Source organism: Colius striatus, chromosome 3, assembly GCF_028858725.1.
Source record: "Colius striatus isolate bColStr4 chromosome 3, bColStr4.1.hap1, whole genome shotgun sequence".
NCBI classification, from domain to species: domain Eukaryota; kingdom Metazoa; phylum Chordata; class Aves; order Coliiformes; family Coliidae; genus Colius; species Colius striatus.
Window position 1 is genome coordinate 90,827,681 of NC_084761.1, and position 20,074 is coordinate 90,847,754.

The following is a 20,074-nucleotide window of genomic DNA, read 5'->3' on the forward strand; positions in this document are numbered from 1 at the left end:
CCATCAACTGCCGAATGCTACTCCCATCAGTGAGGATGAGTTTCTTAATCTGTATCTTCACAATGTACCATTTGAGTTCACGGCGAATCTGTCTGTTGCAGTTGTCAGTTTATTACATTCCTGTGGGAATTACTTTCTGCTGAAAGAGCAGTGGAAATCCCATGGGCACAGCCAGAGTTTGGGTTTGGAGTGGGTACAGTTTGACATATCTCGGAACTGTGAAACTTAAGAAAATGAGTCTGTTCTTGCAATCATCACTGAAAACTCTCTTAGTAGTACTGTCATGAAGTTATCCTTGAGACAATTTCCGAGTCTGTTTCTTAACATCTGTTAACTTTTGAGGTGGATAGCTGTTTACATTCAGAGAAAAGGATAGTGAGTAACACAAAATGCTGGTATGAGACCATGCTGATGAAGTACCCTTCCGTTACCTGGCCACTCCAGCAGAGCTCAAGCTGATTCAAGGGCAAAATTTCTCCTTCCCTGACATCTGCTGAGCAGTCCCATGAAATTCTTTTCAGAAGCAGTAGTATCAGAGGAGGTAAACAAGACTAGTTCTCTTTACAGTAGTCCTGCAGGAGTAACTTGCATAGTGTATGTTTACTTCTTATTAACAGAATCTGTCAGGTTGCATGGTCTGCACTTCTCTATAAATGTACCAGTGGGTGGTCATTTGAACTTATATGGGAGTTACTGGGGAGGATACTTAGATCTATCTTTGAATATATCACAGTTATATCTATTTACTAGTTTCTTCTGTGTAATACTATAGGACATATTTTGAGCTGATTTCATTTCTTTAACCACAGTAGCACTTTATCTAACTCACTAACATTTCTTTAACTTCTGCAGCACTAGGCTTGCTCCATTCTGTGTGTCTTATGTGAACGTGAGAGTGCAGTTTAGGCACATATGATCCTATAGGACAAAGGATTCTGAATTTTGGGAACGGTGCATTAGGCAACCATATATGAATTCATAATACATTAAAGATTTCTGAATTGTCATTGCTAGGAAGTAAATCTTCTCTTCCCTGACCCCCAAAAGCAATTTTGTGGATATCAATTAACAGCAACAACAAAATTGTATCTGAGGGAGACACTCACAGGAAAATCTTCAACTTGAACTTGTTCACTCATAAGAGAGGCTTTTACAGTCAATCTTGAGAACCATAGGTTTACTTACACTTTAAAACCTGAAAAAAACAAGCAACCAAAAAACAAATGCACAAACCAACCCTCTCAAAAATATTCAATATTGAACTTACTCATATGTAGTCATGATATTGACTGGTTTTTGTAGTTACAAATTCAATGTTTAATACTTTTGTAGTACAAATGCTTGTCTATTTATGATTTGCATCTGCAGGAAAGATGGGCAAAGCTTTAGAGGTATTTCTCAGGATGGGAGGTAATGTAAATATTTTGATTGTCAGAAATAACTTGTCTTTGTAGTTGCTGATAGTGTCGTGTTAGATCCAAGGATTGCAGCGTGGCTGATAAACCCCAGCGACACAGTTCCTTCTTTTGAATGTTTAATAGAGAAGTATTTTGAAAAGCCTTTTTCTATGGGAACAGTAAATACAGACACAGACAGTATGAGAAATGCATCAGTAAGTAGTTTGCTTTAAATTATTTGTGGTTGGTTTAAAAGGGGAAGGAAATGAAGAAAGAATTGTTTTTGCTTACAAAATATTGCCAAATAACCACCCAGATAGTGTTTTTCTGGTGGAAGAAAATTATTCTATTAATGCTACTAGTTGGAAGTTTAGTTTTAAAGAAAGGAGAGAAGGGAAGGGTTCACTGCATTCTACCAGGACAGGATCATATTCTTCAGGAACAGATATAAAATTCTGCTTCAATACTGTAGAATTCAGTAACAATTAATGTATAAAATGATCTTTTTTCTCCCTACTTACTTGCAAACTAATTTCCAGCTTTACTTTCCAAAATGTCTAATGGCTTGCTCTCTTTCCTGTAAACTTGTAGATTGTGTTTAGTTAATTGTTATTAACAATTTTGCTGAATTTCACAGCTGGAAAAGAGACTACGTCACAGGCTGAGGAACAGCAGGGAGTCAAATGTGAACTTTCAAGCATGTGCATAAAAAATCCATGAATTTTTATTCTCAATAAGAGAAAATGTATGATAAACTTTTTGAGGTTATTCCCAGCACTATAGAAATGTTTTACTCTCTGTTGAAACTTATTTACTGAATGTTATAAAATTTTGGTATTTTTCTTTTGGACCATGGTTGTCTACTCTGGCCACATAAACCTTCAGAGGTGGTTTGAATGGTAAAAATGGATGTGCAGCAACCTAAATTATGGGGATTTTTTAAACCTTTCACTTTTCAGAGGCATTACATGTTCAGACATGAGAATTGTACCATGGTTATAGGGACTCTCTAAGCTACAAATCCACAGATGACAAGTGGATTTAGTGACAGAGGTTAGTAGCCATTGGTATAGATGTTTCTGAGATAGCCAGAGCCACTTTACTGTAAAACACTGTAAACTGTGCTTGTTCAGAAGCTACTTGATGAATTAAGCTGATAGTGTAGGGAATGGGCAGGCAAACAGGCAGGATGTGTTAACTTGTTGGTTATTTCTGTATGTGATGTCCCCTCCAGTGAGTCAGCATCCTTAATGTTGTCTTTCCTTAGCTTAATTCAGTCTGTTGTTCGTCATATATCGCATCTATTCTTAGTTACTATTTCTCAACCTTGTCATCCTGATTCCCACCTCTGAGTTCAATACTGAAGTCTTATTTCCTTCCTGCTCTAGATCAGGACTAGTTTGTTTCCTTGTCCCAGCCATCTCCAGTGCCTTTATGCTGGTTTGTTCACGCAAGTCCCAGTTAATGCCTCCTTCTGACATCCTGTGGCTATTCCCCGCCTCTTTCCTTTACACAACTAATTGTTCCCTGGACTCTCACACTTTCTTTTTGGCTTCTCTATTTGCTCAGTGAGTCACAGTTCTTCCTGTGAATCCTAGCTCTTTGCCAGATTTATTCAGCTTTCTTGCTCTGACTTTACTGGTAAGTTCCTAACAGTTGTCTATATTCCTGAGGGATCCATGCCAGGTGATAAATTGTCTTGTGCCTCACTATTTCAGTTAAGGTCCCTCTGTATTGTGCTAGTTCTGTCCACGCAGCATAGTTCTTGGAATGACTACTATTTGGCTCTGTAGCCCACTACTCACCAATACCCCCTTCTAACACAGAATATATGGCACTTGCCACTTGTGTCTGTATTTGATATTGTGCCAAAGGCTCAGTGAACAGGGTCATAGTCCATATACCTTGAAACCTTTACTGAGTCCGTACACTGGGAAACTTTTATTGAAACACGCTGAGCGTCATACTGCTTTTGTTGTTGCTGCATTTGCTGATGATCTTGGTGTCAGTTGAAGCCTGGCATTGGACTTCCACCTCCAGAGTGGGATCAAGTAGACTGTCTACTGAAAGCAGAGCATTTCACAGACAGCTTCTTTGTTCCAGAGCTGGTGGGTATGAACAAGATTTTCTGGATGCTTTTTCACTGGAGTATGAGCCTGCTTAAATTAATCTGTCTGGAGTAGAGTGAAGTCCTCACTCAAGTCCTTACTAGGAGTTTGGACTAGACTGTTATCATAAAAGGATACTTACTTGAGTTAGGACTAGAAGGATAACTACTAGTGGTTCTAGATATTTCAGCACTGAAAAAAGTTTTCTGCATCCTACCTCCAAGGGCCTAGTGTTTCTCAGCCTTGCAGTGTTCAAGTCTACTGTAGGCCAAGGGGAAGCCTGTTCAGTTGGTGTCCATATTTTCTATTAAAAATGAGCAACACCAACAACACTGAAGTTGTATACAACATTAGCCCTTGAGCGGATGAGGGGCCTGCTTGGGCTGTCAGTGGAATTTATTACCTACCCCATTTTAACTCTCTTTTCTACTGCTGGGGCTTTGCTGGGACATGCTTCCCACTAACAGATATCAGCTTACATAGAATTAGTTTTATCTGCTGTTATCTTGAGTCATATGGTCCTTTCAAGATAAAGAAAACTATGATCCAGTCTTAAGCATGTTCTGAACAACTGCAATGCTAGTACCCCTTTGTTTTATGATATATGGTAGGAAAATGTGTCTGCAGCAGAGATTACCCCAAAAGACAGGTAATTGAGTTTTCAGCATGAAACATAACTTCTTGTAAACAACAGATGACTCCCTTATTTCTGTTGTGGTCAGCTCTTTTCTTCTCTTAAAAATTAGTTGGATCAATATAATAAAGTTCTTGTGCTGCTTCTTCCTCAGCTGTGTGCCAGAATGCATGCTTCTGTAGAAATAATGGGGTATAATTTGTCCTAGTAGAAACTAATTTGCAGTCAGTTCTGCTTCTATTGTGTCTCTACAGCAACAAGTAATTTGGATTCCTTCTACATTCTGTTTGGAACAAATAATGGAAGAATCATAGTTCCTGTCAGTCTGTGTCTGCTGCAGTGCTTTGGCTCCAGGCTTTTGTTTTTCTTCAGATAGTGAGCCTGTTTTGCAAACAGTAGGCCAAAATTGAGTTTTGTGTACAAGGTAGATTTTTATACACTGTTTGGAAGATGGATTAAGTTCACCTGTTGATTTACAGGTGGCTCTTGCACAGAGGGCACAGAATCAAGTATGCAGATGTAATGGTGTCTCAGCCCATGCTTACTGTCACTCCCTAGAAAAAACAACCAGGAGGTTCTGTGAGTCATTGTAAAGACAAGGAGGACATAATGTCATCTAGCTCAGGGAATAATTTCTGCAGAGGACCGTGTCCAGTTGGAAAAAGTTGTCCAGAGATACCTTCTCCCAAACTCGGAGTCTTTAACTCCCCGAACAGAGGGGAAGATCCCCCTCACTCTTTAATTGGATATTAATTTAATCTTTGATTTAATTTTTGAAAAATCCTTAATTTGGAGATCGTTTTAGACTGTAGAGACCCTCCTTTAGGAAGAATTTTGGAGATTTCTCAGACACTTTGATTATTCTTACCTGCTTTTGCTTCGAAAGAGCTACTCTTCTGGCTGGACAGATGAAAAGCCTTGGAGGACGGTAGTATTCTGATATCCGGTGTGTTAAGAAAGTATTTTTGGAAACAATTTCAGTGGCAATCTTTCTGTTTTAGTTCATAATTAGTAGCTTACCATCATCCAGTTTAGTAGAGGGATGCCACATCTAGTTACATTGTATATACTCTTCCAGATGATAGGATCTTGGTTTTGTTCTTTACTAAATACTGGATGTTTAATTCAAATGGGAGTGTTGTCTTAATTGTCTATGCAATCTTGGAGGAGAGTGTAAATATGATAACAAGTAAAAATGTCCTTTTCTTTACTACTTCTTATTACAGAAAGACCAAAGGAAAGATTCTGAACACATAAAATAAACCCATGAAACTATGAAATGGGCAGCAAAGTCAGATTTGGTAGCATAATTTCTGAGAGCTTACTCTGGCATGGAAAACGCTTCCTAGCTCAGTTTGAGTGGAAAAAGCAGAATATATTTCTTTTGTAGTAGACTTTTGTTTTTTCTCCCAGCTTGTAGGTATTTCATGAAAGCAGTTAGGTAAGAAACCTGTAGGATAGCTGCAGGTCAATAGTTCAGGCACAGAAGAGTGGCAGGTACTGACAGGAAAAAAAATGGCAAGGAATTTTCCTCATTCTACAAGTAGTAATAGAATTCTAATTTCAATGTCAAAGGCAGTGTAGTGATACTGTTTCTCCTTAACTGGTCTATGCAAAATGTAACTGAAGGCAAAAGGTAAAATCTTGAGTATTCATGAGCTGTACTACTCTATGCTTTCATTGTGTTTGTGAGAGGTACAACATCATTACTAAAATATCGAACGTCGAGATATACAGAAAAATACATTTATGATTTAATACTTTCAAAAAGATAGTATTCTAAATAGTTTTTATTTAAATTTATTGTTTATTTATTAAAACTTGTTTTTTAAAACATTTCTTTCTATCAGTATAAAAACTTAGATGTGAACTTGAAGAAGCTTTATAATGTAATGATGGACCTTGCTCATCACTTACAGGTGAGATATAAAAAACAGATACTCGGGTACAACCTTGGAGGTATTATGAATTAGAGTTAGTAGTGCACTCCTCATTCAAATCAGAATCTCCACTTAAGTTAAATAGAGGGCTTCAGTCCTTATTGTTTTATAGTGCTGGTCAAAATTTAAAATAAAGTTGCCAACAAATTTTTCCATTTTTCCCAGAAGGAGACAATGACTGGTCTCAAGGTTAATCTTTAGAAGAAACTTTTCCTCTGCAACAGTGAACTAAATATTTAAATGAAGATGCTAAGAATGGGAAATGTTCAGAATGTTGTGACTTTTCTTTTGGTATTTTAAATTAAAACACAGTACAACTATGGGATTTTTTTAATCTGTTCCTTGGGAACAAAAAATTTCATCAGTCTTTCAGTTTAGGTTGTAGAAGCAAAATGCTGTTTGCACACTGGACAGGCTTCCCAGGGAGGTGATTGGTGCCCCAAGCCTGTCAGTGTTAGGATGCATTTGACAATGCCATTAGTAATGTGCTGTAAGTTTTGCTCAGCCCTGAAGTGGACTAGATGATTGTTATAAGTCCCTTCCAAGTGAACTACTTTATTCTGTTTTAGCCCTTATTGCAGGATGCATCTCAAGAGGTCACTTAGTGGGGTTTTTTATGCCTGTTGTTTGCTCTCTGTAACAACTTTCCTGAGGGAACTGGGGTTTGTTTAACCTGCAGAAGAGGAGGCTGAGGGAAGGCCTTATCTCTATAACTACCTGAAAGGATGTTGTAGTGAGGTGGGGGTTGGTCCCCACTCTCAAGTAGTGAGTGATAGGCTAAGAGAAAATGACCAGGGGAGGTTTAGATTAGATATCATGAAAAAATTATTCACTGAAAGGGTTGTTAAACACCATCATAGGCTGCCCAAGGGAGATGGTAGAATCATCATCCCTGGAGATATTTAAAAGATGAATAGATGAGGTTCTGAGGAACATGGTGGGCTTGGCAATGTGAGTGATTGCACTCAATGATCTTAAAGGTCTTTTCCAACCAAAATGATTCTATAGTTCTGTGAATCATACCTGGAAAAGTGTCAGAATTTAGGAATATGCATTAGTTTGGGTGGAAGGTACATCATAGAATCCTGGGGGTTTTCCTTGAAATTCTTAGTAGCAAGTGTAGGGTTTAAACTATAGTGTGGTGGAGCCATGTTAATCTGGATATCTAAGAGGCCCAGCACTATGACAGGGTAATCTGTGAAGGAAAGCAGCAGGGAAACACCAAAGGCACAGAAACACTGAGAGCCTACAAAAGTTTTTAGACAAGTGTTGCTGTGTGGTTGCTTCGGTAATTAGAGATAAAACATTTCCTATTCTTTATAAGTAATTGGATACATAACCCTGTCATATTTTATTTTCTTCCTAACGAAAACAAAGTTAAAAGTTGTGAATGGTTGATTGATTGTTCAAGTGAATAAAGATCCAGGGATGTCCTATTATAATGGAGCTTACTTTAAAAAGAAACTATTTAGAAACATGCAGTGTATATATTTTTTATTAATATTCCTACCCAAAATGATTACTGTTGCAAAATGTATTACTGTTCCCCATAAAATGAAGTAATAGTGGACATATAGTATTTAGATAGTATAATTCACACTAAGTACTACTTCATTTTACAACCTGTGCTGTCATAATAATAAGAGGTTATACAGAAAGTGAAATACTAGTTATTGGAAGATAGATCCCCGTGATGACACTACCATATGCTTTAAGATTAATTGATTGATACTGAAGATGTTATTTGTGTCTTTCTTTACAGGTTCAGGGTTTGTGGAAATTATTTTGCACTTTAGAGCTTCCGCTTATCAAAATTCTGGCAGGTATGGAAGTTCAGTTCAAAATATTGAATCTTCACTCTTTTCACCCAGCTGTTGACTGAGCTGAAGTAGTGTTACACCTCAGAATAAGAAATATTATCTTAGCCTTACAACAACTGTGTGAGTTTGTTTTGACTTTTACTGTCTAAAAAAACGTGTAAGATTGAAATTGTCAATTGCAAGTGTTCTCAGCATGTAATTGTATTTACAGTGATGGAAACACACAAAATACAGGTGAACAAGCAAGAGCTGAAAAAAACGTCAGAGATTCTGGGGGTAAATCTAGTCTTTATTTTTCTTTTGGAAACTGTATAACATTGTATTTCTACTTTTACTGAGGAGAAGGGATTAAAAAGAGGAGGAATCTTTTTGTTTTGTCACGTTTTTACATTGCTCTTTGAGGTTTCTAGTACTTTTATTATTATACATGTAACAAATTATCTTTAGATTTTAGGATAATTCTATGTTTATTTAGGCTAGCAAAAAAGTGACCTTTTTTCATTAGCCTTCCCCTAGCACTGAGATTACCTTGCAAAATACAGAGATCTGTCTTGGTTATGTGAAAAAGTTGTAATGACTTTCTGAACCTACAGTTATCAGTAACCATCTTCCTGGGAAGTGATAGATATTTCTGTCTCTCTTTGTAAATAAAATACTCTTTATAACTTATGTCTTCTGAGAGTTCTAAGTTTGCCATTTCCCTGTTGATAAAAATAGCTACAAGAGATCGTGTTTTGTATCATAAAATCTGACTAGAGTCATAGTGGCCTGACATTAATTAGCCAGAATACTTGGCACAGCTATGTTCCTCACAGATCTCTATAGTCTTCAGTAAGCAAAACTATTTCCCCTCAAATTTTGGTATTTTTTACTACAGTAAATCCCCTTCCCAGCTCATGAAAAAATATAAAGAGTATATAAACCATTTACTAAACCAAATGTTGATACCCAGCAATGATTACATATGATCAAGTGCCCTGTTTTTGAACAGAAGTCCAATACTAACAGGTATTGAAGAAAATAATAATTTCAACAGAATAATCTTTGATGTGCTAATTTATAGTTGCGACTCAAAGAGCTTGAACAGGAAGCTCATCTAGTTGCTGGAGAACAATTCCTTTTGACCAGTAGTAGTCAACTCAGAGAGGTAACATTTATCCTACTACTATTATTATGTAAGTTGTAAATTGTGTAAATTATTATTGGTACAGAAGAATTATAAAGCAAATAAAATTGTCCTTACAACTTCAGAATACTTTTTCTTTGTTATTAATAATCTTATTTTCTGATTTTAGTGAGGGACACATCAGTTTTTCATCAGTCTGACAGTGCTGGATAATCTGTATTTGAATGTATTTACATAAATTATGCATGTGATTTTTGTAAACATACTAGTTTTTCAACAGCTCAAATATAAAGATTTCATCTTTTCAATTCTGTGTTAGTTCTCTTTTCCTTGAAATCTATTTTCTTGACTTAAGTTCAAGCATCAAATAATTTTCCTTTCTGTTTCAGTACTTGAAACACTGAAAACACTTCTCTTATGTGCTTTTTCTTACTGTAGGTACTATTTGAAAAGTTAAAACTGCATACATTGTGTGAGACAGTGCACAGAACAGAAATACAACAACTTGTGTCTACCTCAGAAGTTGTGGTGAGATGGGGAGGGATTTTAAAACCATCTGCATGTTGTAGTGAATTGTCATTTCTCTAAAGTCTTCATAATAATCTTGGTTTATTTTTGTGTTGTACTAATCACACTTCATATACTTCTGCCAGAAATCAAAGTTGTACTTCATGATGGAGAAAACCAAACTAGCTTCTGAAGGTGAACTTTAGCTACAAACTAGGGTTAAAAACTTGAGTGCCAGCATGCATGTATGACCATCTGCCTTAAAGAAGGGAGATTTGGTAGCTATTTATGCCTGACTGATTGGGTGAAAGAGACCACTGGTGAAAGAAAAGAGCATTAATGTAAAAAGCAATGAAGGAAATAACAGCCTAGACTTTCTCTTTGCTCTTAGGAGATTTGGGCTAAAGCCATGTTGTCATCTTCTTATGGACTTCTATTAGCTTCTCTCCTACAATAATGCAGTCTAGCACAAAAACATTAACAAAGAGCCCTAAGTAATCTCCACCACCCCCCATGCCCCAGTATTTTCAAAGTTGTTGCATAAAAAGTTTTTATGTCTGCATGTCTTTTTGTCCCCATCTGGGACAGGAAGAGAAATGAAATTGAAAGGGGAAATCTCCAGCCCTCCTCCTGAAGGCAGTAAGAAATGAACGCTGCTTTGGGCCTAGGGTGAGATTGCTTGAAGGGCATTAGTCTGTAGCTAGTATGTTGTCCATTCAGCTTGCAGAGAAAATTTCTTTCTCCAAACCTTATTAAAATTGTTAAATAACACCATTAAACAGAAAAGTATACTAGTAATTCAAATTCTTTATTTTGCAGCTAAATAAGTTGCAAGATCTTCATCCTTTGCCTAAGATAGTATTAGAATACCGTCAGGTGAGTTGATATTTGTCACATAATGGAGTTGTACTGGAGAAAACTTAGCAAGAAACAGCTAGATAAAGAAGTTATCTCTAATGTAAGTGAATTCAAATATTAATTAAAATTTTGAAATTTTTGGTATTCTTAAGAGTTTTTAAATCCTATCTTTGTACTTCTGGTTTGTGCTCTGCCAGATTAGAGCTAGCAAACAACTCCATTGCAAAAACAGTTGGAAAACTTCCCTGTTAAATTTGTGTAGTGCCATAAAGCACACTTAGAGCAAAACATTTACTCTTTGAGTTCCGAAGAAATACTTTGCAGAAAGTGAAGAACTAGTTGTGGGGTTTTTTTTTAGGTGAGGAGCTTCCTGAAAATCAAAAAAGATGTAGTTAGTTTGGTTGGGCTTTCAGTGAATGAGTTTCCAAGATTAAAATAAAAAAAGAACCCCATGACTATGGTGGGGTTTTTTTGTTGTGGGTTTTTTTTGAGTGTCTGTGTGGGTTTTTTTGTGTAGTCTGCTGACCTGGGGATAAAAGATGTAAAAGAATAAATTCTAATAGTTCAGTTATTAGTGTCTGTAAGGACCCGTCTTTAGGGCAAACCAAGCACTTCCCTAACTTGTGCTAATAGCTCCGACTATTAGTGAGTAGACATGATTTACTTAGATTAAACTATCATTTAAAAAAAGACTACAAGTGAAGTTAATATGCATTTGGAAGTTAAGATCCTTAATTTGAAAAATCTCTTCCTATTATAAGTAAGCGTTAATCTAAAGTTTTCGTGTAATTTAGGTTCATAAGATGAAATCAACTTACGTGGATGGACTAAAAACATGCATGAGAAAGGTAAAACAGTAGCCTGTAAAACATTGTGTTTCAGATAAATCATTAAAGGATGTTAAATGATTATAATGTTTATAGTTTAAGAACTTTTAAAAATGGAATATTAGAAAAGAATTACTTTTTTTTCCTAGCCCTGATTGCAATGAGTTTTTATTACTGCATCATACATTAAATAAAATGTAGGTGTATGTCTTCATTGTTTTCTTTATGATGACTTCTACTTTACTTGACTGCAGGGATTTATTTGCTCTACATGGAATCAGACAGGAACTGTAACTGGCAGACTTTCATCCAAACATCCAGTAAGTGAGCCTATTAGAAGATGTACATTTTAAATAGAAATAAAAGTTAATATTATTGATATAAACCACGTGATTCTTTAACACATGAAATACTATTTTTCCTCTAAGTCTAGCAATTGCCATATTGTAAGTAAATGGTGGACAGAAAAACCTTATTCAATAAATATTCTGCAGTAAAACATCAATTTTCATGAATATTGTCTGTTATCTGTGGACCAGAATTTTATATTATTACCTGAAGTTTAGCTGAAGCAGAGGGATAAAATTGGGAGCCATGCATGTACCCTCTAGACTTCCGCTGACTACTTCTCTGTAATGAATTGCTGCTGTTCATGAACCAGTCCTTGTGAAGTATTGGTGAGTCCTGGGAGGTACCCTGGGATTATGGAAAAAAGGAAGCTCTTTTCTTCTGGAACTTGGCTTCAGGCCTCATAGCATCAAAAGGCTATGCGGTTTTGCCAGGTGCTTACATGGCTCTTTGTGCTGCTTCTCTTGTCTTTGTAATGGTCTCCATGTACATGCTTGTAGCTGGAATGTTTGATTCGACTCTCTGGGCTACTAGAGACTTAGTTTTGGGGTACTTTTTTTTTTTTTTGACAAAGTGGCCTTATTGAGGGCATATTGGAATATCCTTGAATATGTTTTGTGATACCATTTTACTCAGTTTAGGAAGCATACTGACCTTTGACTATAGGGATTGATGAGACCTTTTGCCTTCCACTTCTGTTGCAGACAATAGCTGTGTGAGTGAGTGCACAGGACCTTGTGTGTGAGGAGACAGACTTCCAGACTGCTTCAAGGGCTCAAGGCATAGGTGTGGGAATAGCAGTAGAAAAGTAGTCACTACCTACCTGTTTGGTTTAATCATGGCCTTTCTTAAAGACCTCACCTCTGACCCATGGGAGATGTGATGCAGAAGTGGGACTTGGTTTATGAAGGCTAGCTGGAATCCACAAGGCCATTGCCCTGGTGGATTCCATGCCCAAAAGTATTGTCAGTTCCTGTGTGTTTAGGTTTGGGTACTGCTTATCTGTCTATGCAGGTATGAGCCTTAAGCTTCATGTGTACAAGTGGAAATAAAAGCTTTCTGCAGTCTGGGAAAGAAAGGTCATGGTCTTCCACAGTTCAATCTAGGAGCAAAGAGGTTAGACATAAGGATTATGTTGTAGCCTCTTTGCATGGGTGGCCTTGTGGCCCCTGGCAAGTCCTAACTGGTGTGGTGACTTTTGGAGTTCAATCAGAAACCTGTCCTGGGAGGTTCTCATCCTCACAGTACTGGTGACTTCCTTAGCTCTTACTTATCTTCCCAGCCCAGGTTTTATTTATATCTTCCTACCCTTACAGTAAATATATCCATACAATTTACCATCAAACGATTTATAGGAAGTGCTTGTGCTTTTTGCTGAGTAAAAAACAGTGTCTAGGATTCTGAATTAAATATGGAACGGAAGAGTGTTTCTTCTGCTCCTACTTCTCATGCATGTAGATGGGAGATAGTGATGAGAGAGAATGGAAAAGATGATCAGGAAGGTCACAGTTTGCTAAATATTCTGATATGATGCATAGTCATTTACAAGTCAGAGCTGAACAGACAGCTGTCTTGAACAACACAAGGTGACCTTTGGCCCATCATGCTAAAAATGATGTGAAATCTACTTTCTTAAAAGGTTGTTTTTCTCCAAAAGAATGCTACTAAAGATACTGCTAAAGATAACATCCAGGGTTGCCTAAGACTGTCTTTTCCTTGTAAAGAAACACATTGGCATGGCTTTTCTTGTGAAATGTTTATGGAACTTATGCCATCTGTTTCTGAATCACTTATTGATATAGAAGATATACTGCAGTGCCCAATCACTTTACCAAGTGTTAAAGGATTGGGTAGATTCTTGCCAGAAATCATAAATATTGTAGATATTTTTTGCAGTTACTATGAAGTTCTGACAAATTTTAGCTGAATATTTGCCAAGGTAGTTTATTTTTAAGTGTTCTTAAAAATGGTTTAAGGAGTGATTAAAGCAAAAGAGAAGTGTAAACCAGATAAAGTAAGAATTCGAATAGGAACAACATCCTATTTGCTGCAACAGTTGTGGGAGATGGATTTCCAAACAAACCTTCCTTTGTCTTCCATTTTTGTAAAGATGGTGGTTTTGTCTGTCCTCTTTCCTTTAAGGCTTTAAATGGAGTTTAAGAAGGGCTTACTCATAGGTTTAAGGGGAAATGGCCAGACATGGCCAGAAGGATTTTTTTTTTCAGCTAAACCCTTCTTTGATCTTCTTTCAGACAAACCAACATCTGATTTATGGATGATGTATATTTTTGGCTTTATGTGGGTTTCTCTCAATAGATAAGCTTGTTCACATGAATTTTTATGACTTCTGTGTTGCATCAGCTTAGAGGAGATTTCTTAGTAGAACTTTACTTCAGTGGCTCCATGTCTGCGTCTATTTTAGTTTAACTATGCACTCTATTTCTTCTCACTTGATATCTTCTGCAATATGTGTGCTATATAATTAATGCATTTTCACAAGTGATGTTTTATAACAATATGTGCCTCTGTTTAATGAGGTAAAATTTGATATTGTAGTCTCCTGTTATATCATTATAACTGTCTACTTACTACTCCATAAGAACCTGTGTATCTAAAACCTTAAGTTAAATATAAACTCTGAAATTCTTCAGTCAAATTATTTTGTAATTTATCCATAGGCTACTTGTTTTCTCCACTCTGTGATGGATTACTTAATTAAGTTTATTACTTGAATATGTTATTTTAATTTAAAAATAAATATTGCTGTTGTCTAAATTAGGATACTCCTTTATTGCTCACAGCTAACTTTCCTATGAAATGTATTTATTAATTTCTTAAACTTATTTATGTTCTCCAAACCTGCCTTAAAATACCACTTTCCAGCCCCCCACTTTTTAAAGCAAAAATAAATAATAAAGCCAGTTCAGATCGAGCCTCTTTCAGGATGAAAGAAGTCTGAACTCGAGATTTAAAAATTGCACATAATTGGATGTTATGATTTGGTTTAAGATGTAAACTTCAGTGCTAGGATCAGATATCCCGTATTAAGATTTTTCCTCTAGGCTTCTGCAACAGAGAGGACTGAAATGCTACTAATGAGTTTATGCTTTTATAATTCCGAAACTCTTTATTTCATTAAACTAAAAAGCATAAAGTGGTGAGCTTCAGGGGCCATTTCTTTCCTTTTAAGTAATACAAAGTCATCCTGAACATAAATAAAGTGGGGGGAAAAAAAGTGTTCCTATTTCTCCTCAGGACAAATGCTTTTAACAGCTTGTCCAAAAAGGCAAAGAAGTAAAATCATTTAACCTGTCAATCAATGAAGCATGTCAGCTTTTAATTTGGAAAGTAGGAATGTAATTTGAAAAAGAAACTAATTAGGGTATGTTGAATGTTAATGTGCTCAAAGAAGGACCATAAACCCTCTGAAATATCGAATATACCTCAGTCCCTGCAACAGATTTAAGTCATATTTTCTGATAGTGAATGCATGATAGATAATTGCATGTTTGTTTATGATAAAATGTGTCTTACTAATACAATAGCGTTTGGAATATGAACAATAAAATACTCATGTGATTTTGATTCTATTGGGAGAGACAATCATTTGAAAAAGAGACTTCTCTGAGCAATTGCCAACAAAACTGAGTCCATTCTGTCAACTTAGCAAACAGGGTTTTTTCCTGATGATCCACTCTGTATGTGTATTACTTGGACTACCTCATGGAGTGGATGTACCACGAAAGGTGGACTGTTCGAATCACCTTAGCAAAACTATTGTGACAGCTCTCAAATCTCAGGCATTTTGTCCCAGGCTTCACTAATGTTACAAGCTGATCTGTGCTACTACCAATACTCTTTTCAGAGAGTTTATAGACTGTGGTCACAATTGTATTCCCATAGAAACGAGACATCCTACAAGGCATTTCAGTAGTGGTGAGCTGCTCTGCAAATTGGAAGTGTCCTTTTTTTCCCCCCTATCCCTTCACAGCTTTTAGAAGACTGGCAAAGCAGATACCAAGTCTGAGAGCAGGGATGTGATCACATCTCCCTTTATTTCTTAAAAAAAACCCCACAAAAACCCAAACAACCAACCTAGGCCTTGTCTACTTCTGAAGCTGCACTGTTAGGAATGTAAGTTTTGTAAACTTGTTTTCTTACACTGTCCCACTGAGATGAATGTCGACTTAAGTGGCCAGGCAGTATGAGTCTTACATTGGCATTGATCTTACTTGAGTATGTTTTCTGCTTTTCAAAAACAGTATGTTTGTTGGAAAGCACTGGGGATAGAGACAAGTCAGACTTGTTGCAGGTTCATATAAAACATCTTGTCAAAAGTCTTCTAGAATGTCATCTAAACTAATAAAATGATCATTAGGTAAGTATGCTCTGATATAGGCTTCACTACACTAACGTAGGTTATCTTAACAGAGATGAGAATGTCTATGTGTTTTCATGGAGCTTTGCATCACAGCAATTTGGTGTCATATTTTCTATTTTGTTATCACTCAGATGAGCTGATACCCATATTAGAGAAAATCAGAGTGCATGTTCTATTTGATATGGATGTTCTATGCTCTCTGAGTATTTCTTGCATTCAGAATGTGTTTTTGTGCCATGTTTCTTTTCAGTCTATTTATTCCAGTGCTCGAGTCATATGACTGCACTAATATTACTAAAATAGCATCTCATTTTTTGGGTATTTGGAGTTTTGATGTTTTTTCAATCTCTTTTGTTGTTGCTTTATTTCTGTAGAAGTATATTTTAGTAAAGACTTCACTATTTAAAGAACTGTATTTACAACATTGGTGACAGTTCTCTATTTCCTCTCTTTCTTTCATATTCATCACAGTTTTTGTTTTATGATGGGGAACTTTATTTCACTTTTAGTTCAATTGCAGTCATGATGAAAAATTACACTTTGGTGACATTATAGTAGGATCTTAGTCATTGATGTGACAATTATAGTATGAAAGTCACTGTTAGTTATAATGAAACACTCATGACTGATGTTCCAGAACATCATGATGTTGATTTAATTTCCAAATGCAGAAATGAGGTTTCTAGTTCTTTTAACATCTTGAGTACACATAGTACCCTTTTCTATTATATATGCTTGTCTTTTGGCATTCTCTGAAGTAATGCTCTTGGTTTGTATAAATTCATTAATCTTATGGTGAGTGAGGTGTATCCAACATGTGGACCACTTTTTAGAGCATAATGTTTTCCACTTGGCTCAGTAAAGCCTGGAGCATCATCCTAGCTGGAATTCTGTAGTAACAAGAATAGTTCAATAATATCTATAACTCTTCTATTTGTGGTTATCTTCATATGTATAATTGGTCTGTGTGTTATTTGAAGAAAGATTATGTGTAGCTAGTCTAAATCTGCCTCTCTGCAGCAGTCAACATACAAAATGCCTGCATTTTATTTATGCAGGATAAGATAGTCTGTCATTTCTTCTACAAACTAAGCATAAACACAGAAATATAGAGAGCAATTAATTATCACCTCAAAACTGAAAGTTTCTATACAACCCTACCATTCTATGATATTTCTATGAACTCAGAATAATATCAGCTAAAGTATTTTTAGCACAATATGAAATATTGAGTGTGGAGGGTGAATTCCTCCTTTACTCTCCTTTAGTTTCTGGCAAAAAGCTCCTCAGAGAAGCTTAGACTTGTAGAAATGGGAGGAAAAAAATGTCACTGTAAAATTTTCCTGGTACAAAGCTGTCTGTTGGTACCTCTTGTGAGTTAAGACGTTAGAAATTCTGCTTGAAGATTTTTTTACTCTTCATATGAGTAAAGAAAATTAATTAGTAGCATTTTTAGATATATACTTTTAGGAAATACTTAAAGCTTGGACACTTCTGTTCCTGGAGGACAATTGAAAAAAGCATTAAAAAAAGTCCTTAGAAATCTCACAAATTATATCTTGTCTTATGAGCTCTCTAAAGTGAGAGGTGTTTGCATATTCCTCTAATAGCTGAATTCCTTTTTGCAATGACAAAATATAGTCTATTTCTCATCTCAGCATAGGTTTGATTATGTTTAACATGACAGAAGTATTCAAATAGTTTATTTTTTTATATAATGGTCTTCCATCGTGCATCTTTCTTCTCCCATTCTGTATCTCAGTCCGAAACACTTACTTAAAAAATCTGAGAGTTCTGATAAGACAAAAAAATGGAGGAGATGGACATGAAGAATGATAAAAAGAAGATATAGGGGAAGATAAGCTAGGTACAGCAGAACAAACTTGGATAGTCCATTTTGCAGTTTCAATACTGATTTTCAAGAGCTTTCTGGTTGGCATCCCAAAGAATTTCAGGAAAATGATCTCCATAGCTCTGCATCCGTATTACATTTGGCTTACTCTGATGATGGTTCATTTTCTGTGTCAATGAATGGAAAATTTACTTATTCTTTTTTACTCAGCATCCTTTCATTACACCTTTCAGGAAATTTCACCCAGAATTTTGGAGATGGTTGAACTCTCTCAGGTTTGGAATATCAACAAAAAATAGTGGTTTACATGAGAGTCACTGAACAGACAGAATAGGACAGAGGTCATCTTGCCAGCTCCTACATTGTCCTTAGTTCCTGAGTTCACATGTTCATCTGCTGGCTGTGGCCCTTAGGAACCTACAGTTAAAGACCATTTCTGTAAAATCAAGAAGTATCCTTTCTTCACTGAGCAAGGAAAGAGACATTAGTTATTTTATTTTCCATCAACTCCTCCAATCAGCCTCCTGTTCACAGTCTTTTGTAGCCTTTTAAGAGGGATTCCCTGCTAACAGATGCTCAGTAAACTCCTCAGTATGTGGAACAATCTTGTTTGAGATGCTAGATTTCACCCTTTTTTAAAGCAACTGTTACATCTTACTTTCTTTAGAAAGCAAATTCCTCCATTCTGGAAATATTGAAATTTTTCATGTGTTTAAAGAATTAGTATTTGTACCTTTGGCCAATGTTCCCTTGACATTGTTTGGTTCAAAGCTTTAATATTCAGCTCATATACAACTAGTAGAACATTTACTAGATCCAACTGCCACTCAAAGGGTTGTTCTATCTATGCCTTAGCACTGTTTTCTCACCAAACCCACATCACATCTTCTTGGAGTTCATCCCAGAGTTTAATAGCCTCCCTTATTAATGAACATTAGCTTGAAGTAGTTTCTTTCAGGGAAATTAAATAGGTAATTAAATTTAGTTAGTCTAAATATGGGAAACAAAAGTAAGCTTTGTCTCTTGGAGAGACGTATTGAGCTGCGTATGTAAAAACTCCCTTACTTGCTGTGCAAAGATTAGTCATGTGTCAGTATATAATCAAGCCTCTGGGCTGAACCTGTGATTTGACAAAATAATTTGTCACAGAACATGTCAAATCAGTAAGTAAAAGAAAATAATTTTTGTTATTTGAAAAATCATTCATTTAGTCTCACGTGCTGCTATAGAACGTCACTATCTGAGGTCACTGACAGGTCTAAAAGCATACAGTATGGCAGAAAGAAGATTAGTCCTAGGAAACCAAGTACACTGTTCTCATGGCCAACTCTTGAAAGTAAGAAGTCAGTATTTTTGACTGCCCCTCTATTTTCTTGTATTGAAAGCCCCCTAAGCTTGTGGGAAGGTGATGAATTACTTCTGAGTCTCTCGCCTGATTGACATCTCAAACCTTGATAATTCTGTACAGTTGGTTAAGGCAATAAGGGAGTGCATTTGCCTTAAATGATTGTTCACTGCTGAAAACCAGTAGCTACTGCGAAAATACAAAATCCTTTACCAGAAGTGTGTGGGATTCTGTGTTTTTTTGGACAAGAAAACAGATCTCCTTAATTTTTAACTAGCCACTAGGTGGCAATTGCAGACAAGTCAAGATTTGCCTAGGACTGCATATACACAAATGTACCAGGCTGATATTGCTATGGTGACCTTGTTATTTTTCATATTTTCTCTATTTATTGCACTACATGCTGTATCTTAAAAATTAGCTCTTCAGACTGTCTTGAAATAGCATCTCATACAGCAATCACAGAAGATAACTGTTTATTCCTTTACAATGATAAATAAATGCTGTTATGGACAATAATGAAATACATCAATTTTCCAAAAGAGAAATCACGAAGAGTTGTTTGATTTTGCAGGTTTTTTTTTTTTTTTTTTTTAATTCTGCTGTGTGTTTTCACGACTGAGTTACCATCAACTTTGGAGATAAATTGAGTGAATTTGATGTTGAGTGCGCTCAGGACTCAAAGTCTCATTGTTCTGCATTGCAAAAATACTATTTTGGGCAATGTGTAGTTGCTCTTCTTCCAGCAGCTTTGGTCTTTAATAAAGGAGCAAGAGAGTGTTGAAGATTAAGGAAGTAACTAGCTGAACTTGTGCTTACATTTCTTCTCAAATTGATGAACTGAGTGATGAGAGCACAGTTTATCAATAGGTATGTTCCCATGTAGAGCAAGACAAGACAACTGAAAAAGAAGGAAAAATAGTAGAGAAAA

At 36.1% G+C, this 20,074-nt stretch overlaps 1 protein-coding gene across 1 annotated transcript in view; it reads left to right on the plus strand.

The window, feature by feature from the left end:
• Positions 1-20,074, plus strand: part of POLN (DNA polymerase nu) — a 96,401-nt gene that overhangs the window by 12,852 nt on the left and 63,475 nt on the right. Inside the window, exons 6-14 of the mRNA XM_061992588.1 lie at positions 1,455-1,612; positions 5,990-6,058; positions 7,842-7,902; positions 8,111-8,175; positions 8,963-9,046; positions 9,464-9,553; positions 10,352-10,408; positions 11,185-11,238; positions 11,472-11,537. Of these exons, the coding sequence (XP_061848572.1) occupies positions 1,455-1,612; positions 5,990-6,058; positions 7,842-7,902; positions 8,111-8,175; positions 8,963-9,046; positions 9,464-9,553; positions 10,352-10,408; positions 11,185-11,238; positions 11,472-11,537 (704 nt within the window). The remainder of the gene's footprint in view (positions 1-1,454; positions 1,613-5,989; positions 6,059-7,841; positions 7,903-8,110; positions 8,176-8,962; positions 9,047-9,463; positions 9,554-10,351; positions 10,409-11,184; positions 11,239-11,471; positions 11,538-20,074) is intronic.